Below are 20,962 nucleotides of genomic sequence, written 5' to 3'. Positions count from 1 at the left end.
GATCTAAAGTGGCAGGCCAAAATATTGTGCTTTCTAGAAGAGCAGTTTTGATTCTAGCATAGTACGGAGTTTGTTGTAACAAACTGTTCCTTCTGCAGTAAAATGAATTTGTGTTTGAAATAGAGAAATGGGTTTATCTTTGTACATTTTAACACACAGCTACTGTTTTGTGGGTGCACTCCAATGTTTAACTTCATAGCTAGGATGGAATACAAAATAACACTGACAATGTTACCTAGTCCAAAAAAGGAGGGTAAATTGAATCACAAATAAATTGTATTGTCGGCAATAAAACCAAGCAACAGAAACGTTAATTCCCACAGTATAGATTATTTTTATTTTTGACAGTGTCTGGGGAAAAAAGGGATACTAGATTGACGAGTTTAATAAATTTACAAATTCAATTTATTAGTACAAAATCAGAATTGAGAAGTGGGAAATGATGGGTTTTACAGTTTAAAAATATATAAATATATATTTTTTAAAGTGGCATTTAAAGGGCATTTCTGATTACACTTAATGTGTTTTTCTGGTAAAAACAAAAATATATTATTTCTAAGGTTAAGTCCTATAAATGAAGTTTGCCATATGTGGGTAGTAACTGAGAAGTACTTTATAAAAATAAAAAAAAAAGCTGCAGCCACTATGGTTTGTAGGTTTAAAAAAAAAAGTGTTCATGCTTTTATAATTTGAGAAAGCTGACTTCTACTGGCAATTTAAAAATAAAAAAAAATAATAATGCAGGTTTTAAAGTCTACCAATTTAGAGAAGGAAAGTGAATACTTAGACAGTCCACTGCAAAAGAAAATAAATTAGAAGAAATTATTGAAAAGTCCATGTTTTTAACGTAAAAATTTCATTAAGGTGCTTCTTTTAGAAGAAAGAATAAACGACCTCTAGCACAATTGAGAAATGGGTTTTCTCCCTCCTGTTCACCAAATTTTGAGAGAGCAGTCAAATAGACTTGAAAAGGGAAAAAATTAAAAAAGAAAATTGGAAGAAAAAAACAACAAAAAAAAACTTCTGCACCTAGTGTGATGATTAGGGGGTGCTAGCTGTCCCACCTCTCTCTCATACAGTCCCAAATCCTTTGTCTGTGATCAGTGGTCAAGCAATGTCCAATTGCAACTTCCGTTTCATGTATCCGACGTTGGAATCGGCAGCGATCCCTTGCATACTCCTCCCAGGGACCTTTCCGATCCTCTTCATTACATACATTGTACACAGTGACTTCATCATGGAAGGTCACCTATAAAACCAAAATAGGTGGTAAGAAACAGGAATAGCAGCAACATTACAGAAGTTCTTCCCATGCAACATCACACTCAACATTCATTGATCTACAAAACAATGTCAAAATGTTTTCACTGAATTATGTGGAATTCTTAAAAGGTTAACCATCTTAAAAATTCCTAATCAGAACATTAAAAAATATCCAGTTTTTTTACATATCATACAAGTCTAAATTTACTGTTAATAAATTGAGAATAGATAATTAGTTTCACATTACTTGACCATGTAATACCCTATTTCTATTTGCAAGCTTTACAATTATTAAGTCTGTAGAAAAGGGAGGCCGCCAATGTCCTTTTTTCAGAACCCATACATTAAGAAAAGATAACACCATAGCTCGAAAACTGCAGTATCATCCTACAGCTTACTAAGCAAGATATATCTCTCTTTTGCAAACTAATGCTGACTAAGAATCATGCTTTTGAATAAGTTGCTGCCTTTAACCCTTAAGGAGCAAGCGATACGCTGAACTTTTCTCAGGCTCAAGGAGTGAGCTGTAACAGATAGGCCCAGATAATTATGACTCTGCAAATCTTGAACAGCCAAGCATATATAAAAACCTTTAACATGAAACAATGCATAGCTGCAGTCCAACAATTGGAAACACTGTTTATAATAAGGAAAATTGCATTTGTACGGCTATTTATATTGACTGACACTTATGACCATTGAATTTTTATTAAAGGACCTCTATAGTGCCAGGAAAACAAACTTGTAGTCCTTAGGTCCTCCCCACCCTCACGCCCCACTTCAGCCACTTACCTTTCTCCAGCGCCGGGCTCCCTCGGCATTGGGGAACTATCCTCCTCCTGCCAACATCAGCGCTGAATGCGCATTCAAACCATTCATTATTCAATGCTTTCCTATGGACGTCAGCGTCTTCTTACTGTGATTTTCACAGTGAGAATCGCGTCTAGCGGCTGTCAGTGAGACAGCCACTAGAGGCTGGATTAACACTATTGTAAACATAGTTTCTCTGAAACTGCTATGTTTTGAGCTGCAGGGTTAAAACTAGAGGGACCTGGCACCTAGACCACTTCATTGAGCTGAAGTGGTCTGGGTGCCTATAGTGGTCCTTTAAATGTATATATATATATATATTAGGGATCGACCGATATTGATTTTTTAGAGCCGATACCGATACCGATATTCTGTGAACTTTTAGGCCGATAGCCGATATAATTTGCCGATATTCTGTACATTTACCATTTTGGAAAATAAAAACTATTTCTAAAGGTAAATGCACAAAATATACATGCCACGTGTAGTGGATGCAGTGTGCTTAGACAGGGGAGCTGTGTATGTTTGTGTAGTGTGTGTGTAGTGGATGTAGTGTGTGTGTGTAGTGGATGCAGTGTGTGTGTGTGTAGTGGATGCAGTGTGTGTGTGTGTAGTGGATGCAGTGTGTGTGTGTAGTGGATGCAGTGTGTGTTTGTGTAGTGGATGCAGTGTGTGTTTGTCTAGTGTGTGTAGTGGATGCAGTGTGTATTGTGTATTTGTCTAGTGTGTATATAATGAAAGCAGAGTGTTTGTGTAGTGTGTAGGTAGTGTGCGTAAAGTGAATGCAGTGTGTGTGTAAAGTGAATGCTGTATATACTAAATGCAAAGTGTGCGTGTTTGTGTAGTGTGTGTATATAAGGAATGCAGAGTGTGTGTATTTGTGTAGTGTGTGTAAAGTGAATGTAGTGTGTTTATATAATGCAGAGTGTGTGTGTTTGTATAGTGTATGTATATAATGCAGAGTGTGTGTGTAGTGTGCATTATATATAAACACACTACACAAACACACACTGAATTATATAAACAAACTACACAAAGACACTGAATTATATAAACACACTACACAAGCACACTGTGTATATAATGCAGTGTTTATATAATGCAGTGTTTGTATAGTGTGTGTATAATGCAGTATGTTTGTATAATGTGTGTATATAATGCAGTGTGTTTGTAGTGTGTGTATATAATGCAGTGTGTGTTTGTATAGTGTGTGTGTATATAATGCAGTGTGTGTTTGTATAGTGTGTGTGTGTATCTAATGCAGTGTGTTTGTATAGTGTGTGTGTGTATCTAATGCAGTGTGTTTGTATAGTGTGTGTGTGTGTGTGTGTTTATAATGCAGTGTGTTTGTGTAGTGTGCATTATACACACACACTATACAAACACACACTGCATTATTATAAACACACACTATACAAACACACTACATTATTATACACACACACACACTATACAAACACACTACATTATTATACACACACTATACAAACACACTGAATTATATACACAGTGTGTTTGTGTAGTGCATGTGTATAATAAGAGTGTATGTGTGAGGGGGCATTTTTTATTAAATTATTTTTTTTATTTTTATATTAATTTTTTTTTTTATATATATATTTAATTATTATTATTAGTTTTTTGTTGTCCCCCTCCCTGCTTGTTGCCTTGCCAGGGAGGGGGGATATGTTAATCCCTGGTGGTCCAGTGGCATTGGCTTAGCTGTGGGAGGAGGGGCAGCAAGCGTTTACTCACCTCCCAGCAGCTCCTCCAGCTCCCATGTGTAAATCTCGCGAGACCCGCAGCCGTGAGAGCTGGCCGCGGGTCTCGCGAGATTTACACTGGGGAGCTGGAGGAGCTGCTGGGAGGTGAGTAAACGCTTGCTGCCCGCCCCCACCAGGACCGCCGGGCTTGTAATGAGCCTGGCGGTCCTGGGAGGTATTATCGGCAATATCGGTATCCCTATTGGCCGATACCGATATTGCTGAAAATACCGAATATCGGCCGATTATATCGGTAAAACCGATAATCGGTCGATCCCTAATATATATATATATATATTAAAAAAACAAAACTTATGCAATACATGAAACATTCTGCTGAGATACATTCCTCTATCCACGTTCTTTTACTACAAGCACAATCGAAATCACTCTCCTCCTCACAACCCATCCCCTCTGATAAAGATTCCCTTTAGTGCTCTGAGGTACCTGAAATAAAATCTCTCCCACATGACCTAGTTTTGGTGTAGAATTTCCTGTATAAATTATCCTTCTATTGTATTTTCCCTGAGATGAGTGGTGCTTGCTACACCGCATCCCTGTAGAATTCTCGGTCTGTCTTAACGTTACATCAGCTTGGTCCCGCCGTGGGTTTTCTGTTTCAGTCCTTTGCATCAGTCTGTAGCTCATCTCTCGAGACTTTATCAGTGATGCTACGCTATGACTTCTAAAGTTACAATAATAGGTTCATGACAACTGAATCAATTCCTCCAAGAATACATTAATTCACCATTTGGAATGCAAGTGTATTTTTTGTCATAAGCAAAGTCATAAAATGCAAAAAAATTGCCCTTTATAGAACATTTAAGAGATTTTAGAATTAATACAGTCTTGCTTGTCAACATGTCACTCAAATGATTTAAGCGTTATTCCACATCTTCAAATAGGAAAAAAAAAAAAAAAAAACAAGAAACACCAAAAGTGGGACATATACATTTAATGCGGGACATATACATTTCTAATTTAATTCAAAACAGGTTTAATTTTTTTTTTTTTTTACACTACCGACGAGCAGGGGGCCTGTCTGACATTTCAGACAGTCCCCCTGCTGGCAGATCCACAGCCAGCTATAGGGGGCCATGTGATCGCTCTTTGAGAGCGATCACATGGCCCCCGGGGGCCTCATTTGCCGGGGGAGGATTGTGGCGGAGGTAAGTCCACCGGACCTCCAGCTGCTGCAAGCCGTTACGGTGTTCAAGGATTATTCCAAGCACCAAGACCCCTACAGTGATTTGAAGTGGTCCTGGTACCTGTAAGTCCTGTATGAACAGCAACGCTACATATGAAGTTTAACTACTTCTGCTGCCAGAGGTGTAACTACACCTCCGGCCGAATCATTGAGATGCCAGCCAGCCCAGAAATGACCATTTATGGCAACTTTCTTGCACAGAATGTCCGTTGTTGGCTAGGAGTGGTCAGCTGATGCTCTCAGCCAATGAATGGTGACTGCATCTGGCTTTTTACAGCTCTGCAGACCACCAAGGAGTATGAGTGCAAGTTTGTTAAATGTTTTGCCCCATTATCGGGGAACTGGGCCATGGTAATCGTGGCATAACCACTAGAGCAGGATGTAGTAGTTATGATGCTTGGAGTAACTCTTTAAAGCAATAAATGACAAAACCAGAAAATTGAACAAAACCTATTTCTACAATGAAGCATGTGATAAACTAGGATTTAAATAATCTCTCTTTGTGGCATTGATGGGAGGGGTAGAGGTACACTAAGCGACAGGGAAGGGAGAGGAACATTAAATATTCTTGAAAAAAAAAACAAAGAAACATCTGACTGGCATGTATATTTTGTGCATTTACCACTAAATAAATATGTTCAGTTAACAGTAGATTTGTGTAGAAATTGTTTCTTTTTTAAATGTACAGAATATCGGTAAGTTATCGACTATCGGCCTGAAAGTTCACAGATTATCGGCTGTATAAAATCAATATCGGTCGATCCCTACTACTTGATAATAGTCAAGATATTTTGTCTTTTTTTATTGATATTTGAAGTAAAGATAAACTGTCACTTAAGTATTTGTCAGGTGTGAAAAAATAAAATTGACTGTAGAAATCCACATCACTTTATCCTGCAAATGGGTTCCTCCATCTGAGCCCCTTTCAATTCTTGTTCTAATCTAGACCCTATCCTATGCATATAGAGAAAGAAAATAGTGATGAGAGATCATTTGAAACCGGTTTAAACCCTGCATGGAAGACAGAACTAAGTAAATCAGACATGAAGCTATTATGAGGGCTGAAGTCAGCTGTGACTGATGCATTTCTATTACCACACCACCCTGTCTTTTTGATGGCATTCATATTAAAAGTTACTCTAAGCACCATTTCAACTTCAGTGATTTAAATGGCATCCAAGCCACTTAATTGAGTTGCAGTGGTTTTGGTGCATATTAGTATCCTTTTAACAAATCACAAATGGGCTCTCAAAGACCAAGGAAGCACTATAGCTTTATTAGCTAGTGCGAGACTGATCTAGTGTAATGGAAATGTACAAATATGAATTGGTGTGATTTTAAAAAGAAAATATTCCTGCAAGAATATGCATGTTACAGTTGAAAAGGTCATCTTACTGACAGCTGCACTTGTTCTGTAAAATCTCCAAAATAAAATCAATTGAAAATGACCTTTACATCAAAACAAGTACCAAGGTATTACAGATTAAGGAATGCTGTCAGATAAGGTGTTACAAAACCAACATATGGCCAGGTCCCACAACCGTAATAAACCATTAGAAATAATAAAAAATAAAATCGAATTAAAGCGACACTAGAGTCAGCAGACTCACTACAGCTTCTGGTGTCTATAGACTGTCCCCCTGCTAGCTTTCTAAAGAAACCATACAGGGTGTGGAATACAAAATGTGTATTCCTGACCCTATGGTGTTAAAACACATTCGGTAACTCCCATCCCCCTTAAAAAGGGTGAAAACCCACCTTTATTCCAGTGCCGTGCAGGTCTCCTGGTGCTGGCTCTGCCTCCCCACCCACCTCTGTGGCTATCATCAGAATCAACTATTTCAGCCAATAAACTGCTTTCCCATAGGAAATTTAATCAATGCATATTTACAGGGATTACGCACTGTGCAGCACTGACCTAGGAAGCACCTTTAGTGGCCCTCTGAGCAACTGCCACTAGCTAGAGGTGTCCAAAAGGCATCAATGTAAACACTGACTTTTCATAAAATGCATGCAAGGACCGACTATAGACACCAGAACAACTACATGAAGCTTTGGTTGTTTTGGTGACTTCAATGGCCCTTTAATGTAAACACTGCCTTTTTAGAGAAAAGGCAGTGTTTATATTACTGCCTAGTAGCACCTCTAGCAGCAGTCAGACGGCAATTGGGGGTTATTCCGGTGTCAGTGCTGCACAGTGTGCAGTACTGGCGTTTAGTGTCTACACTTCCTGTATGGAGACACTGAACGTCCCCAATATAGAGACAGCATTGTGCCATACATGCACAATAGCCTCCAAATGCTTTTCTATAAGAAAGCATTGGATTGGGTGAGATGATCAAGATTGAGCCAGCAGCCACAACATTAGTGAAGCGTTGGAAAGAAATTATTTTGACGGCGGGTGGTGACCTAGTTAGATCCTTTAATACATGGAAATATTGCAATATTATGTCATTCCATGCATCTATAAAAACATTTATAAATTTTCTAGAGAACTTGACTGAGTCCTAAAACTCATTAACAAAGGGCAAAGTTTACAAGAAATAAGTCCGCTTTACAAAGATAAGTTATATTTCCTCCATTACAGATCTTGTTGAACATTATTAGTTTGAACTATCTCCTAGTTTACAATGTCTTTCAATGGGTTGCCAGAGGTTCAATGACACTAAAACACGAACAATGCAGTTTTTCTAGAATCTGACAAATGCCGGTACAATGCAAGCGACTGTAAGCTGCAATGCTAGAAGGAAGAAATGGAAGTTTCTTACATGAGCAGCACTAGCAAATAATTTCCATTCATTTGAAATAGGGTACGTGTCATTTGCAAGTTAAATAGCAGAAATTCCTCAATTTCAAAAGTTAGTCTAACTCGACTAGAGTCATGTTCCAGAATTTACTCATTTCAAATTTTCTCGGAGCTTCAAAAGGGACATACATCATTTGACAGTTTATTTTAGTCAGCAAAAACTTCAAATGTACAAACCAAACAAGAATTTTTGAAAAGTATATAAAAGTTTTATAAACCTACTATAAACATTGTCAGAATGTGCTATTGCGCACGAGTAAACTAGAAGTTTATTTTCATACACCCCCCCCCCTCCTTTTTGAGACAGTTGTCTCAAAGAGATGCATGTCCCTTTAAGATGCAGAAAATCTTTGTTGTAGTGAAACACCTCTAAATGTAATAACTGGGTACTGCAAACCTAAAGGTCACAAAATGAGTAAAAAAGGTTCAGTAAAAAAAAAAAAAAAAAAAAAAACAAGTGTTGCAAAACTGGCCATGAACAAAGGCAACTGCAGTGCTCAGTATTTCATGAAAGTAATAGATACTTAGGGAGAAATTTCTCAAATTTTCTTTTTTAAATTATTAAATTAAAAGCCCAACAGTATGTAAAGTGGGGCAATCAGCAGGCCCATTCCAGTGGTGAACCCTCGTCTATTTTGTTTACCACTTCTTAGCATACTTTGATAAATCAGCTAAGCTTGTATTAGACTTTACATTCCATGATTAAAGGACCAAGCACCATAACCACAACAGTCCACTGAAGGTATGTTGGCAATTATAATCATGAAACAAACTCACATTCAGTTTGTTTTATAATTCAAATTAGGGTGTATATGTGTACACACACACAAAAACTCACCATTAAAAGGACTTTAAGCAACATCGTGCAAATATTTAAGGCTACATTCTGTTAACTTACAGTGTGCATTGAGTTATGGTTAATCTTTGGCACTATTGCAACTATATCACCAATGATGCTCAGCCAGCTACCTGGTGAATCAAAAGTTAGCCATCACTGTAGTATACACAAGATGAGTCATAAGTCAGTTACCATTCTAAAACCTGTAAGGTTGAGATTAGTCCAAATGTGCAAATGAAACCTCATATTGATTATACGCATGGGATTCACAAATGTACAGCTACACAACAATTTATGTAAAGGGGTATATACCTTTTTCTTTGAAAAAATGGCACAACTATTCTCCACAGGCGGGATAAGTTTCTTATTAAACCGTGGCAGTTCTTCTTTGGAACAAGTAGTAGATAATTTGCAGTTTTGGATGCTTTCCGAAATACAATTTTTATTTTTGCTGGTTCCATCTCTTTGATGTCTTTTAACATCAGCTGAATGAACTGATGCCTTAAAACATAGAGGGTTATATGGGTCATCAGACTTATTGAAATAGTTCCAAAGTTTAAGGTTTTCCTCCTCATCTACACAGCATTCATCTTCACTATCACTAGTGGAGAGAGCATCACTATCACACCATGACTCTTCATCTGATGGGACATCCTCATGCTCCTGAGCTACATGTGAAATTTCTTCAGCAGGTGTACCTGTATGCTGTACTGCACTGAAGTTTTGAGGATTATAAGGATCTTCTGTATAAAATGAATTCCAAAGTTCTACTCCTTCTGTATCTTCAGCCCCACTGTCAGTATCTGACACAGACCCTTCACTGTCAAACCCATCATCATCAGCTGAGTTTTCCTCATCTGAGCAAGAACTCAAGTCCTCACTTTCCTCATCGCTGACTACAGTGCCCAAAATATACCCAATATATTTATTGTTACACACTGGATGGGACATTGGTACATCCTCTTCAAGGTCTGAGTCAGACTCATCACTATCCTGCTGACACGACTCAATGATTCCATTTGTACTAAGGTTCTGTAGCTCTGTTGGCACATTGCAAGCCACTTGATCCCCATCAGGCACACAGACCTCTAGCATGCCAGCTTGCACCTTGTTTGAAGTACAAACAAGATCTGAGTATTTCCAATCTTCTAAACTGCTGTAGCCTTGATCTGGGCTAAGGTCATCATTATTTAATGGACATCCTGCAGGCTCCTGGCTGTCTAATGGGATAGACAGCTGCTGGCCTAGTTTTAGCTCCTGGTCACCTCCTAAGTTCTCAGTATGGCTGAGAACATCTGCAGCCAGCTGGCACGTTTCGGCCATCTCCTTGTGGGGCTTCTCATGCAGACCGGTGATTGTTTCTTCAGCTGTTTGCAGGTCCTGGGTCAAATCTAGAATGATGTCCCCTATAGACACGTGCAGTGTTGGGCTCACCTGGTTGTACTCTTTGAGCAGGTCCTGGGGCCAGTTCGGGCTGAGGTCTTCCCAGGCCCGGTTCTTGTTCGGGCTGAGGTCTTCCCAGGCCCGGTTCTTGTTCGGGCTGAGGTCTTCCCAGGCCCGGTTCTTGTTCGGGCTGAGGTCTTCCCAGGCCCGGTTCTTGTTCGGGCTGAGGTCTTCCCAGGCCCGGTTCTTGTTCGGGCTGAGGTCTTCCCAGGCCCGGTTCTTGTTCGGGCTGAGGTCTTCCCAGGCCCGGTTCTGCTGCAGGAACCAGAACCCATTCTCCGGGGAGTACTGTATCTGCAGACAGTGGTCACCCTGAGAGGGGAACTCGCACAGGGAGTCTGCCTCCAGCCCCTTACCCTCCACCCAGGACACCATGCCGCCGGGGCCTGGGCTGAACAGGACCTCCCAGGGCCGGGGCTTCAGACCCTCCAGCACCTCCATCATGTCCTGGAAGCCGGCCTCCTCCCCCGGCGCGGACAGCACGTAGTCAGGGTTGAGGAAGGAGAGGATGGCGTCCCCCCACGGTCCGACCAGGTAGGACAGGGCCGCTCCCAGCAGCTGGAGCAGGCGGTAGGGGAGCAGGCCGTGCAGGAGGCGGCCGAGCAGCGCCCGGAGCCCCGGGGAGGAGGACGTGTCCCGCTCACACATTAGGCTGGAGCCGAGGCGCCGTGTGAGCTGCTGAAACCGGGAGCGGCCGCCATGGCGACTAATCACACACAGCGCGAGCCCCGACCGACACACACAGACAGAGGGGAGGGAGTCTGACGCAACCTGCACAGCCGTGACGCGCGTGTGTGGGCGGAGCGACTGACGCAACGTAATGACCAGGGATTAGAACGAGGGGCGGAGCCAATAGAACGTTTTTCTCTGCGCGCGTCTCTGGCTCTGTACTGGCTGCAGCGATAAAGAGCCGAAACTGCGCATGTGCAGTGAAGGGAGAGTTCCTCCAAGGAGCTGGAATGCCAGCAGTGAGCTCTCTGTGCAGCTGATATCACAGGCTGTGTCTGGGAGGGCGTCCAGGGAGCAAGACATGTTTGGTTACTACATGACCTACTAATTGCTATTTATGCAACTTGAATAATGCTATGCAGAACAAGAAGCGGCAGGGCTGGTTTATAAACACGCTTTGCCATTTCAAAGCAGGTTACTGTGGGCTTTATTAGCTCTGTGAAATGAGAGAATTCACAGAATTAAATTAGAATGTATGGTACTGATGTTAGAGCCCTATTAAAAAAGAAAATGCTCTTTAACCCCTTCAGGACGGAGTCAATAGTGCACGTTCTGATCAAAACAAAACGTAAACAAAAACTGGAATTTGCGCTATATGTCTGTTCACCCGTAGTTCCCCTCTTTCATATTATATGCACCCACACTTATTATATATCATTTTGTTCAGGAGAAACAGGGCTTTAATTTATCATTAACTATTCATATATGGAACATAATTTATTATGAATAAAATTTAAAAAAAATGTGAGAAAATAAGATTTTTTTTTAAATTTGTATTTCCGTCTGACATTTTAGCTGTGAATGTCATAATACTGTTAGGTTTTACTGCACAAAAATGCACATATTTGTAATCAGCGATGTCTCACGAGTACAACAGTACCCACCATTAACAGGTTTTATGGTGTTTTGGAAAGTTACAGGGTCAAATATAGAACGTTCCATTTTCAAATAGAAATTTGCCAGATTGGTAATGTTACCTTTGAGACGGTGTGGTAGCCCAGCAATGAGAATTACCCCCATAATGGCATACCATTTGAAAGAGTAGACAAGCCAAGGTATTGAAAGTGGGGTATGTTTAGTCTTTTTTAGTAGCCACTTAGTCACAAACACTGGCCAAAGTTAGCGTTCATATTTGTTTTTGTGTTAAAAAAGCAAAAAACAAATATTTGGCCAGTGTTTGTGACTAAGTGGCTACTAAGAAAGACTGGACATACCCCACTTGCAATACCTTGGGTTGTCTACTTTTGCAAATGGTATGCCATCATGGGGGTAATTCTCATTCCTGGGCTACCATACGCTCTCAAAGGCAACATAACCAATCTGGCAAATTTCAATGTCAAGAAAATGAAATGCAAGCCTTATATGTGACTCTCTAACTTTCCAAAACACCATGAAACCTGTACATGGGGGGTACTGTTATTCTCGGGAGACTTCACTAAACACAAATATTAGTGTTTTAAAACATTAAAACATATTACAACAATAATATAGTCCATAAAAGTGCAGTTCGTTTGTAAAAAATGCAAAAAACTTAACTTTTACTTAAAATATCATCGTTGTAATACAATTTACCAATTTGAAACACTAATATTTGAGTTCAGCGAAGTCTCCCGAGTAAAACAGTACCCCCCCATGTACAGGTTTTATGTTGTCTTGGAGAGTTACAGGGTCAAATATAGTGCTTGCGAATTAAATTCTCAGCACTTTCTCCCTGTGTTGTCAGGTATGTCAATCAAATTTTAATTAATCAAATCACCTAATTATGTTAAAAGATTACTTAAATATACACGTAGAATTTTAATATATATGCATTTATAGGTATTTAAATTCTACGTGTATACTAATGTAATCTTTTATGTAATTATATGTTTTATCTATATATATATATATTTGCGGTTATTTGCATTTTATATATAGATAGATATATATATATAGAATGTCATAAGTGTATTTTGTTACCTATATATATATTAATAACAAAATACAGTTAGAATGAAATTACATATGTATATATAATTTATATAACATTTTGTTTCAATATTTTATTTATTAATTTTATTATTTTATTTATTTATTATTGTAATTATACGTATTTATATATATAATATATGTGTATATATCTATTATATATATAATATATGTATATTATATATATGTAACGTCATTCTAATTGTATTTTAATACTAATATATATACTAATATTAGTATTAAAATACACTATGTATGACGTTAAATATATATAATATACATATATATTATATATATATAATATATATACCGTACATATATTATATATATAAAAATGCATTTAATTTATTTTATAACCTGTCTAATATTTTTTTTTTTACACCTCCTACCAGCAGGGGGACTGTCTAATATTTTAGACAGTCCCCATGTTGGCAGATCCACAACCAGCTATAGGGGGCCATGTGATCGCTCTTTGAGAGCGATCACATGGCCCCTGGGGGCCTGATTTGCCGTGGGAGGGCTGCCTGGGCTGTGAGGCAGTCCTCCCGAAGCGGAGCGCCGGGAAGGTGAGTATACCGGGCGCTCCAGGGGCTTCAGCCGTTACGGCGTGCTATGCCGTCACAACGGCTTTAAAGCCCACTTAAACCGTGACGGCATAGCACGTCGTAACGGCGTTAAGGGGTTAATAGATATCCCCAAATATACATTCATACTTTTTAATTATGCATTTTTTTCATGGTTATATCTAAAAACAGCTTGCATTGTAGATCTCCTGTCTGCTGCTTTTACCAGCCCTCCCCTTCTATCCCCGCCCAGACATTCTGTGGCTGTCCAATCACAGACTTCCCAATACATGAAATCAAACAAATTGAAAACAAAAAAAACACTTGCAAATCTCATTCTGGAAAATCTGGATTATTGTTAGAGAATATGTTTCACTGTATAGGAAAGATGAAACAAAAACAGATGTTAAAAGAGTTGGTTAACTCATTCTTCTCATAAACTCCCTATTCTAATATATAATTTGGCCAGTAGAAAACGACATGGTTTATTATACACTGATCAGCCACAACAATAAAACCATCTGCCTAATATCACGCAGGTACCTCTCATGCTGCCAAAACAGCTCTGATGCACACCTCTGAACATGCCCTGCGTTATGTGGCACCAAGACATTAGCAGCAGATCCTTTAAGTCCTGCAAGTTGCAAGGTGGGACCTCCATGGATTGCATTTGTTGTTCCAGCACATCAATTTGATTGAGATCTGGAAATTTCAAAGTCAAGGCAACACCTTGAACTCTTTGTCATATTCCTCAAACTATTTTTGCAGTGTGACAGGGTACATTATCCTAGTGAAAGAGGTAACTGCCATCAGTGAGCACTATTGCCATGAAGCCATGGTTTGCAACAATCTTTAGGTAGATGGTACATGTCACATTAACAGCCACATGAATGCCAGGACCCAAGGACGTTGCCCAGAGCATAACACTGCCTCTGTCTGCCTGCTTTCTTCCCATAGTGCATCTTGCTGCCATCTCTTCCCCAGATAAACGATGTACATGGACCTGGCCATCCACCATTTTAAAACAAAATGTGATTCATCAGATAAAGCAACTGCTTTAGGCAATGGACAGGGGTCATCAAGGGCATTCTGACCGGTCTACAGCTACGCAGCTCCATATGCAGCAAACTGCTAGTCACTGCGTGTTCTGTCACCTTTCTATCATTGCCAGCATTAAAGTGGCACTCTCATGCCGAACTTACCTTTCTTTAATCGATTCTTCTTCTCTCCCTCTTTCATGATCTGTTCTTCATTTCTTCCTGTCTGCTCTAGTTTTCTTTAAAACATAAGACAAAGTAGGGACAACTTGTCTAATGGAGGTTTCCTACGCCAGACCATCTCTGACCAGCGGAGGAGCAAAGTGAGCTTCATTTCCGGTGGGCAGAGAAATTTCCCCACAATTCTTAGCTTTCCTCCCTGTTCCCACGATGCTTTCTGTCAGTAATGCCGACAGAATACAAGAACAGTTTGTTCATTCGTGTTAGGACGCAATTTGGGACTTTGTTCGGATCGGAATTTCATTCGAATGAATGAAACTCCGATCCTATTTGTGCCACGGCTGCATCTTGCAGCCGCGTAGTAGATAATTCCCACGGTATCAGGGAGTTATCTACCAAAAGACTGAAAGACCGACATTGGTCTTTCAGCCACATTTACTAATACTAAGAAAAGGTTACTTATTATTAGTAAATGATCTGCCCCTACTCGCTATACCGCGAGCCACAGGCTGCTCACTGGTAAAAAAAAAGAAAAAAACACACCTCCCCCCTCCTGAGCCCCCACCCGTGCCGCACGAGTGGGGGCTATTAAACTGAAGGGGGGACCTAGAGTCCAGCCCCCACCCCTGAGCGGCTAGTGGGAGCCCTAAATGTTAATGTGGGGGGGACCTATTGTTTGTTTTTTAACAGTGAGCAGCCACAGGCTCCTACTTGCGATATAGCGAATAGGGGCATTCGGGAAATTTTAATCTCCCTTATGCTATTATGGGGGTCATATTGACCCCCATAGAGTGAAGGTGGACATGGGGGGCTTAGGAAGTGGCGGGGAGCACTGCTCCCTGCCGCTTCTATCTTTACATATTACAAGGAGGGAGCTGCACGCCGGTAGCTCCCTCCTTGTAATAAACTGAACGAACAAACAAACACTGATATTCAATGTTTGTTTGTTTGTCTGACATTTCTATTTATTCATTCGTCTTTCTGACGAATGGATGAAATTCCCGTTCGCATGCCCAGGTGTTTAACTGGGCATGTGCGGGAATCTCACAAAGCTATCTAGTGTGGACAGATGACGTGTCCCACAGGGACTTCATCTACCCACACAAAGATAGTGGCGCCCAGAAACTAGGTTGGGGCACAAAATAAAGTTCAAAAATATGTAATATGGGGGGCTTAGGGGCATTTGGGGATGACTAGGGGGTCAGTTAGATGAAGTGGAGTCGGGAGGGGGGTTAAAAAAAAACGGGATTCGGCCATGACAGTGCCGCTTTAAGTTTTTCAGCAATTTGAGCCAGGGCTCGACAAATCCCAGGTCGCCATGGCAACTAAGAATTTTGCCCTGGTGCCTGGGATTGGTCGTCCCATTCCCTCCCTCCTCCCGCAGGGCAATTGCAAGCTGGAAGGGCAGCATATAAAGACTGCCAGCTTGCCGCCTGCCTGCCCGCATTCTTCCGAGCCTGCCCACCCACATTTTTCAGAGCTGGTCCGCCAGCTTTCCTTAGAGCCGGCCGCCTGCCCGCATCCCTCAGAAACGGCTTCTAGCCCATTCCTATTACTCAGAGCCTGCTGACCGCCCGCATCCCTCAGAGCTGACCCGGCCACTTTCCTCAGAGCTTTCCGGCTGCCCCTTTACGCAGAGCCGGCTGCGCGCCGGGAGGAAGTAATTACAGTTCCCTTCACTTCCTCCAGGCGCACAAAGATCTGCATGGAGCTGAGGAGACAGGAGGAGGGGGGAGTCTGGAACAGCGGCAGCTGCTTCCATCAGCCTCAGGGAGCCCTACTAATCTATTGTCATTTGCTGCTGCCCAGTCCCACTGGACCCCAGGGAAGCCACCCCCCTGAGCCCAAAAGGAAGGAATATTACTTTGTGATTGTGTGAGAGAGTGTGTGTGTGTGTCTGTCATCATATGTGTATGTGTGTCTGTCAGGGTGTGTGTGTCTGCCTATGCGTTTAGGTCACCAGCCGCCTCTGATCGCATGGGAATGGTGTTCTTACTCACCTTTTTTCCAACTCTATGCCAGTCTCGCTGCACCTGGCCAGCTTCCATTCCTGAGATTATCAATTACCAATCAACATCTCCTAGTAGAGTTGCAATAAATCAATGCATCTCTTTGGGGAACGTTCATCGCCTCCATGCAGAATGTTTGAGTGACGGCCACTAGAGGTGTTACTAGGCAGCAGTGGCGTAGCTAGAGCTTTTGCTGCCCGGGGCTGCCCCTGAGTTTGCCGCCCCTATCTCGACCCACGTCATGTACAGTGCAATCGTCCGTGGCTGCACCAGACATACCTCTTTTAAGTACTCCATGCCTCTAACCCAACAAAGCAATATTTTCAAGCTTTTTTAAGATATACATCCAATGAATACATGCATGAAAAAGTAATTCATGTTATTCATTGGGGGCATATCTACTCAAAAGCAACTAACCAGTTATTTTATTGGGGGGGGGGGGGGGAGGAGAATGTTCCTTTAAATAATTGTTACTGAACCGCTTCAGTATATTTAACTTTTTATTGGTGTGAAAGGAAACACGCTTATTGAATTTAATTTTATATACACACACACATTTAAAAAATATATACTTTTATTTTTTGTCAGGAAGAGAGGGTGTGTGTGGCGGGGGGCTGTTAAAGGTGCAGGGACAGAGTGGGATCTGCGCAGGGAGGGGGGCAGTGCAGGGGAGGCAGGGAAGAGAGGGGGATCTGTACAGGGAAGGGATGGTGACTGTCAAGGTGCCGGGGAGGCAGGGGAAGAGGGGATCTGTGCAGGGGAGGCAGGGGGAGAGGGTATATGTGCAGGGGATGGAGGGGGAATGTCGGGGAAGGCAGGGGGAGAGGGGATCTGTACAGGGGAGAGGGACTGTCATGTGCATGTGAGGGTGGGGGCTGTAAGTCAGTCAGGGGGAGAGGGGATGAATGCAGGGAGGGGGACTGTCAGGGGGGAGAGGGTAGGGAAGAACTTACCTGGTGTTTCTGTCAGGCTGCTCTTCCTCCTCACTCGCAGGACAGGAGGCATAGGAAATGACCTCACTTCCCATGCTCCATGCCCCGCCTCTTCCCCTCACTCTCTGCACCGCACGCAGGAGACCTGGCAAGCAGAGCAGGTGTGCTGCCAGTAGGCTGGCTTACGGCACCTGGGGTTCCTAGTTGGTCTCCCATACAAGTACTAACCAGGCCTGAGTCTGGATGGCTTCTGAGATCTGACAAGATCAGGCACTTTCAGACTGCTATGGCCGTAGGCATTTGCTGCCAGGTCTAACTCAGAGGATGGCCAATGTTTGCTGCCAGGTCTAACTCAGAGGATGGGAGTCAGCAAGGACCTGGCCGCCCACGCACTCCTCCCTTTCTATGCCACTGCTAGGCAGCAATGTAAACACTGCCTTTTCTCTTAAGAGGCAGAGTTTACTTTGAAAAGCATGCAGGGACAATCTATAGACACCAGTCCACTACATTAAGCTGTAGTAGTTCTGGTGACTATAGTGTCCCTTTAAGAATTGCATTTTTGTCGTTGGGAAAAAAAATTGCCTCCTAACTTTTTTAGCTGGCTCTTAGATTGAAAGTGTCACGGTAATATACCCCAACACGCAGGAATAGTACAGATAGTCAGGAGACAAGAAACCAGGGTTCGTCTTACCGGACCTTAGAATGGCCGGACTTGACGAGAAAAAGCAAGACAGAGTCTAGAACAAGCCGAGGTCAAGGGAACAGAGAGACAGCGTAACGTAGAACAAGCCGAGGACTGGTACACAGAGGACAAAATAGCGGATAAGCAAGCAAGGATAAAAAGAGAGCGGAGTCAGGAACAAAGCCAAGGTCAAGCACCAAAAAACCAACTGAACGATACAAGCACTAAAGGGAAACTGGACAGAAACCACGATAGGGCAAGGAGCAAGGGAAACAGGTGAGTATAAATACCCTAAGGTTCACTTTGATTGGCCCCTGTCATATCCACGCCCCCAAAATGTGAGTGTATGGGGAATGTGGCCTGACAGGGGCCAATGGGAGACTGATTCTAATTTAGTCTCCCACTGTCCCTTTAAGAGCGCGCCCGAGACGCGCGGCGCGCTCTTAGTGTCGGGCGGGACACGTGACCGCTTCTCGCGGTCACTGCCCGCCTGACTGATCATCTCGTTGGCTGAGCCGCGCACGGCTCGTGCAGGAGCAGGACCGCGCGCGGCGAGAAGAGAGGACCCCGGCCGGCCCCTGGAGAGGGTAAGTACCGCTACAGTACCCCCCCCTGAAGACACGCCCACCGGGCGGGGAGGAGCAGGCCTGGCAGGAAAACGAGCGTGGAAAGAACGCACAAGGCGAGGAGCGTGAACAGCGTCAGCGGAAATCCAACTGCGTTCCTCAGGCCCATAGCCCTTCCAATGTACCAGATATTGGAGGCGACCCCGAAGCAAACGAGAGTCAATTACAGCCGCCACTTCAAACTCCTCATGGCCCTCCACAGAAACCGGAGGAGGAGGAGGGACATGCCGAGTATAACGGTTGCACAGGAGGGGTTTTAACAAGGAGGTATGAAACACGTTAGGAATGCGTAAATTTTTTGGAAGATCCAATGCATACGAGACAGGATTAACCACATGCAAGATACGAAAAGGACCAATAAAACGAGGGGCCAACTTCATAGAAGGCACACGAAGACGAATATTGCGAGTAGAAAGCCAAACCCGGTCTCCCACAGCAAAGGATGGAGCCGCCCTGCGATGCTTGTCTGCCTGAACCTTCTGACGAGCAGCTGAGGCCACCAAAGAACACTGAACCTGCTCCCAAGTATTACGTAGACTAGCCAAATGTTCGTCCAGAGCTGGCATGCCCTGTAAGGAGAATGCAGCTGGAAGAACCACGGGATGCCGGCCATAAACAACGTAAAAAGGGCTGTTAGCGGAGGATTCATGAGCAGCATTATTACGAGCAAACTCAGCCCAAGGAAGAAGGTCAGCCCAATTGTTCTGATGGTGGGACACGAAACAACGAAGATACTGCTCTAGAGATTGGTTGGCGCGTTCAGCAGCTCCATTAAACTGGGGGTGGTAGGCTGAGGAAAACGAGAGGGAGATACCCATCTCTGTACAAAACGTTCTCCAGAATCTGGAGATAAACTGGCTACCCCTATCGGACACGATCGAAGTGGGAATACCATGCAACCGAAACACCTCCCTGGCAAAGATAGAGGCAAGTTCCCTGGATGATGGTAATTTGACAAGAGACACAAAATGAGCCATCTTAGAAAAACGATCCACAATCATTAGGATGACAGTTTTACCATTAGAGGGAGGTAATTCAACAATGAAATCCATGGATATATTGGACCACGGTCTCTCGGGTATGGGCAACGGATGTAACAACCCACAAGGAACTCTGTGGGAGGACTTCATACTGGCACAAGTGCTACAGGCATTAACGTAATCGGTGACGTCCTTGCGCAATGAAGCCCACCAGAAATATCTAGAAACTGCTGAGAATGTCTTAGAAATACCAGGGTGTCCAGCAGTTCTAGTGTCATGATATAATGACAAGATGTCTCGTCTCTCCGGTATATCAACGAATAGCTTATCAGCAGGCCTCTCCCCAGGAGCCAAGTGTTGTTTAGCCTGAATAGCTTGTAAGAGAGAAGACGAAATGGAAAGAACAGTAGTCGCTATTATTCTGTCAGGCGGAATGACAGGGGTAACATCGACCTCGAGTTTGTCAGTAGTCTCGAATTGTCTGGACAGAGCGTCAGCTTTAGTATTACGGTCACCCGGTCTGTAAGTGATTATGTAATTAAAACGAGACAAAAACAGAGACCACCTGGCCTGCCTGGAAGACAATCTTTTTGCTTCACTAAGGTAAGAGAGGTTTTTGTGATCCGTTAAAATGAGGATGGGATCCCTAGTACCCTCTAGCAGATGTCTCCATTCCTTGAGCGCCAAAATGATAGCAAGGAGTTCACGATTGCCTACATCATAATTCCTCTCTGCTTTGGACATCTGTCTGGAAAAGAAGCCACAAGGGTGTAACGGCTTTTCAGGTGAATCTCTTTGAGACAAGATAGCACCTACCCCTATCTCAGAAGCATCAACTTCAAGAATAAAGGGCAGTGAAGGGACAGGATGCTGTAAAACAGGAGCAGAGGCAAATGTAGCTTTCAAGAATTCAAAGGCCTCGAGTGCTTCTGGTTTCCAGACATGAGTATTACCATCCTTCTTGGTCATTCTGGTTATAGGCGCAACAATGGCAGAAAACCCTTTAATAAAACGCCTATAATAATTAGAGAACCCCAGAAAACGCTGAATGGCTTTCAACCCCTGGGGTAGAGGCCATTCCATAATGGCAGACAGTTTCTTGGGATCCATACGAAAACCCTTGGCCGAG

The 20,962-nt window shown here is 42.7% G+C and overlaps 1 protein-coding gene and 1 pseudogene across 1 annotated transcript; both read right to left on the bottom strand.

The window, feature by feature from the left end:
* Positions 1-727: 727 nt before the first annotated feature.
* On the bottom strand, positions 728-10,926 carry PPP1R15B (protein phosphatase 1 regulatory subunit 15B). The gene is made up of 3 exons (XM_063452291.1): positions 10,563-10,926; positions 8,997-10,529; positions 728-1,249 (listed from the first exon to the last, which is right to left on the bottom strand). The coding sequence occupies exons 1-3, from the start codon at positions 10,773-10,775 to the stop codon at positions 1,052-1,054; spliced, it is 1,944 nt and encodes a 647-aa protein (XP_063308361.1). The 5' UTR covers positions 10,776-10,926; the 3' UTR covers positions 728-1,051.
* A 6,798-nt stretch (positions 10,927-17,724) lies between these two features.
* LOC134579081 (5S ribosomal RNA) lies at positions 17,725-17,843 on the bottom strand (annotated as a pseudogene).
* Between the last annotated feature and the right edge of the window lie 3,119 nt (positions 17,844-20,962).

Source organism: Pelobates fuscus, chromosome 1 (genome assembly GCF_036172605.1).
Source record: "Pelobates fuscus isolate aPelFus1 chromosome 1, aPelFus1.pri, whole genome shotgun sequence".
NCBI lineage: Eukaryota > Metazoa > Chordata > Amphibia > Anura > Pelobatidae > Pelobates > Pelobates fuscus.
Note: the sequence above shows the minus strand (reverse complement) of the source record. Positions and strands in the feature narration are given on the sequence as shown.